We start from the raw sequence: 4103 nt of genomic DNA, 5'->3' as shown, positions 1-4103 counted from the left end.
AAAATAATGGAAAAAATCAATAACAAAACAAAAAATTTATATGTGAAAATGGTGTTTATATACCTTAATTACAAAAAACTAAAAAAAAAATGAACACATATATGAGAAAAAATAAAAATGGAATTAAGTTTTTTAACCCATTGTAAATATATATATAACAAAAAGTTAAAAATGAAAAAGGTAAAAGGTTGCCTCTAGAGGTTTCGAATTCTGGTCGCTAGATTAGTATAGTTTTCACCAATTAACCACAAGCAAGCCCCGATTTTGTGGGCACACTTCATAATATATTACATTTTAAATAAAAAAATCTTTATAATAATTCGATTTTAAATGAATATTTTTTATATTTAATAAAATACAATATATACATGTGTAAAATTATGTGAGGACTGACTAAGACATGACATGTTGGAAGTAATTTTAGTACTTTAATTTTTTTTTTTTTTTTTTTTGTTATCTTCGAGAAATTTAAGAGTGTAAAATTAGAAATTAAACCAATTTTAAATATTTAAACATAAAATATAGTAAATAGATGAGTTGAATTGGATTGAAATTTTTTTTAGATCCAACATATTTATGCTCATTAAAAATGAATCCAACCCAACCCTTATGGGATTGGATTGGTTGAGTTAATCGGGTCATAACATAACTGTGTAAGAATCTAATTTAATTTAATTATTTTCATTTATTGAATTAAGATTCAATTTATATAATGAAAAAATGGCAAAGAAACTATTTTAAGAGTTGATAAAAAATAAATTATTAAAAAAATATTAAAATTAAATAAAATTAAAATCTATAAATAATTATGAGATTTGATCGAATTTTTTTTTAACATAATAATAAACAGTGAAATCAAGAAATAAAATTTCACTCTCCTCCCAAAAATATCTAGTACAATAGTTTATCCAAAAAAGAAAAGTGGTTTGATAACTTTGATTGAATGATCAATTATCCATAGAAATTTATAGCTTTTGTCTTTTCCAACCCAATTTGCAAGTGAAATAGTATTTAATTCACTAATGCATGTACAAGAGCATTTCCATAGATAAAGTATCTATAATTTATTATTCATTTCCCTTTTATGAAGATAAGAAATCCCAATAGTATCTGAGACCTTTATAACAAAATATTTTTAATATAAAATTACAAACTAACAGAAATAATTATGATTACGAAGAAAACAGAGATCCATCTGATAACCAAACAGAATCCACAAACGATTTCTCCAGAAATTATTACTAGGAAATTCAAATTTATTTTACCTAATTACCAAATACTGACACAACAAACAGCACAATAAGAAGGCAAATTAGGGCTTTTACTGGTGAAATTAGGCAAAAGGCTTGAAGGACGTAAGTTTCTTGGAATTCTCCCATGGCTTCTCCCAGACCATCGCCCGATATTTGCCAACCGATTCGCCTCTCTTTGCGTCGATAACGAGGCGGTAGTTGATTCCAGAAACGACCTGCGTTTCGCCGCTGACGACGGACTTGAATTCGATCGTTACGCCTTTGGATTGCTTGTTGTACTCGGTCACCGCGAACATTGCGATCTCTTGAACGTGCGGATCATTAACGTCGTCGATCTTCTTCCAGCCGCCGAGCAGAGCGCCCTTCCGAGCGACGACGGCGGAGAGGAGGGGGAGAAGAAGGATGAGGAAAAGAGAAGCGGAGCGGGAATTCATTGTAACCGTTGAGGGAAGGAATGAATGAATGAAGGGAAATTATTTAGGGCAATTGCTTGGAGGAGTGGTTTTAGGGGGCAATTTATAGGAATTTTCGAAGGACGCGGAAACCGGACCACTTGCACAGAATTGGAACGCCTTTCTTCCTAGCCAACCCTTATTCACAAGTCTCATTTTAGTGCCCTTCAAATAAAGAGAGATTTTCACGGCTAGAAAATAATGTCAAACTATTTGTAAAAATAGCAAAAATAATACGTATAGTTATTAATCGACTTCTATCGACCTCTATTGTGATATACTTGTATCAGTTTCTATCAATAAAACAACTATCAACTATCGATTTCTATTATTGATAAACACTTGATAAAATAATAGACATAAATACTGATAAAATAATAGACTTATATCAGTTTCTATTATTGATAGACCTATCAACGTTGATTTGTGATAGACATTAATAGCAATGTCATCACAACTATAATTAAATTTTGTTATTTGTATAAATATTTTTTTGTTTATTTTTTTATTTTTTAAAATCTTCCTAAAATAGATAGGAAAAAGTTTTGTTTGTTTATTTATTTATTTTTAATAATAACTACAAGAAAGAAAATTGAACTTCTAACTTCTAATAACACCTTTTTTCAATCATTATATTTTGATTTAGATTCTATATTTAGTCTCGTACTTTTAAAATATTGTAATTTTAGTTTTAAAATTTTGAGTTTCATTTTTTATTTAGTCTTTTAAGTTTCAAATATTACGATTTAATACTTGAGAGTTGTGTTTTATTTCAATTTAGTCCATAGATTTCAATATTTGCATTTTATCATGAATTTTTCTTTACTAGATATTCACTTATAGTCTTTAGTGTTGATGTTTATTAATTAATTTAATAAAATTAATAGAATTATAATTAATTGAGTTTTATTGTTTTTTCATCAATATTAAAACTAGTTTTAAATTTTTACTTCATAATTATTTTAAAATTAATTAATAAACATTAACGACGAAGGCTAAAATGAGTATTTATCGATAAATTAATATTAAAAGTGTAGATTTTGAAATCTAAAGACTAAATTGAAACCAAACTCCAAAATTTAAAAATTAGAAGTGTAACATTTTGAAATTTAGAGACTAAAAATATTTTATCTATATAAATTTGAAGATTTATTGAATGTACATAGATTGAATTTGAATATTTGAAAGCATGAATGACTAAAAGAAAATGAAAATGAAGTAACAGATTAGAAATGATATTTTGACTTTTTAGTTTATTTTTTAAAAAATAAGCTTTTAAAATGACCTATTTTAGTTTCTAAGTTTTTTTTTTTAATTAATTGTTCCGATTGTCTAATTTTTTGTGTTTGAAATATTTGATTTAATTAATAGACTTTTAAAATATAACTACTTAATACATATAGAGATTGTTTGAGCCTCAATCTCAAGTACTCACTCCACCACTTGAAATTGGGGCCCAAACAACCCCTATGTGTAATTGGGAGTCATGTTTGGAGGTAAGATAATTGTGTCTGGATTTTTGTCTAAAAACCTCATAATTGATTAGTTATTTAATAAATATTTACTTGTCTATTATAGTAAATATTTAAGGTCATTAAATGTAATCTTGAACCATATGTAGTTAACATACAAGTAGATTATGTTCCAGCAATAACCTAAATGGTATGTAGTATATGGATAAAATTGGGTGTCTTATCCTTGTGCCACTATGGATATGACTCTCACTGTGTAATTGTTATAAATGATTTTATCCAAATCGTTCATGTGGAGATATGTAGGTGGAGGTATCCTATACAAAGAGTTTGAAATAATTAATTTCTCTTTGTAAATCTACTAATTGAAGAGATTAATATATTCATATGATGATCATATATGACTCGATCTTAATCTTAAGTGAGTTATGAACTCCTACTTGTGAGGGTTCGTCTTTTGATTTGCATGGGATGAAAGTGGCATGAGTTGCCGACTAAATATGTCTACCATTTTGGGGATTTTACCAAATAGGGTGTTGGGAATAGGGAGTTGAGAATGTAATTTTACAAGATGAAATTTACTCATTCCCATATAGGGAAAGTCGATGAGTAGTTATGTGCTATCTCAGAGACTTGAGCAATGGAACACTAACCTTTCACTGACCCAAAAGAGACTTGGCTTATGGTTGAACCATAAACAAATCATTCATTAGAGAATCAGTGATATTTAAGAAGATAGAGGTAATTATAGGGGTGAAACAAATTTTTTACCCAACTGTATATACGAACAACTTGTGAAGGACCAACTTGTCTGTAATAATTATATAGATACAACTTGTCCTGCCGTGTATAAGAGTGCAATTATAAGTCTATAGTGGTTTGCCCTATAGTTAATGAATGAATATTAATTAATTAAAGAGTTTAGT

At 28.0% G+C, this 4103-nt stretch overlaps 1 protein-coding gene across 1 annotated transcript; it reads right to left on the bottom strand.

The window, feature by feature from the left end:
• Positions 1-1039: 1039 nt before the first annotated feature.
• LOC120083255 (Cystatin/monellin superfamily protein) lies at positions 1040-2032 on the bottom strand. Its single transcript, XM_039038929.2, has one exon. The coding sequence runs from the start codon at positions 1685-1687 to the stop codon at positions 1334-1336; it is 354 nt and encodes a 117-aa protein (XP_038894857.1). The 5' UTR covers positions 1688-2032; the 3' UTR covers positions 1040-1333.
• Between the last annotated feature and the right edge of the window lie 2071 nt (positions 2033-4103).

Source organism: Benincasa hispida, chromosome 8 (assembly GCF_027475165.1).
Source record: "Benincasa hispida cultivar pf3 chromosome 8, pf3_genome.v1.1, whole genome shotgun sequence".
Classification (NCBI taxonomy): Eukaryota; Viridiplantae; Streptophyta; class Magnoliopsida; order Cucurbitales; family Cucurbitaceae; genus Benincasa; species Benincasa hispida.
The sequence above is the reverse complement of the archived record's forward strand: the minus strand, read 5'-3'. Positions and strand labels throughout refer to the sequence as shown.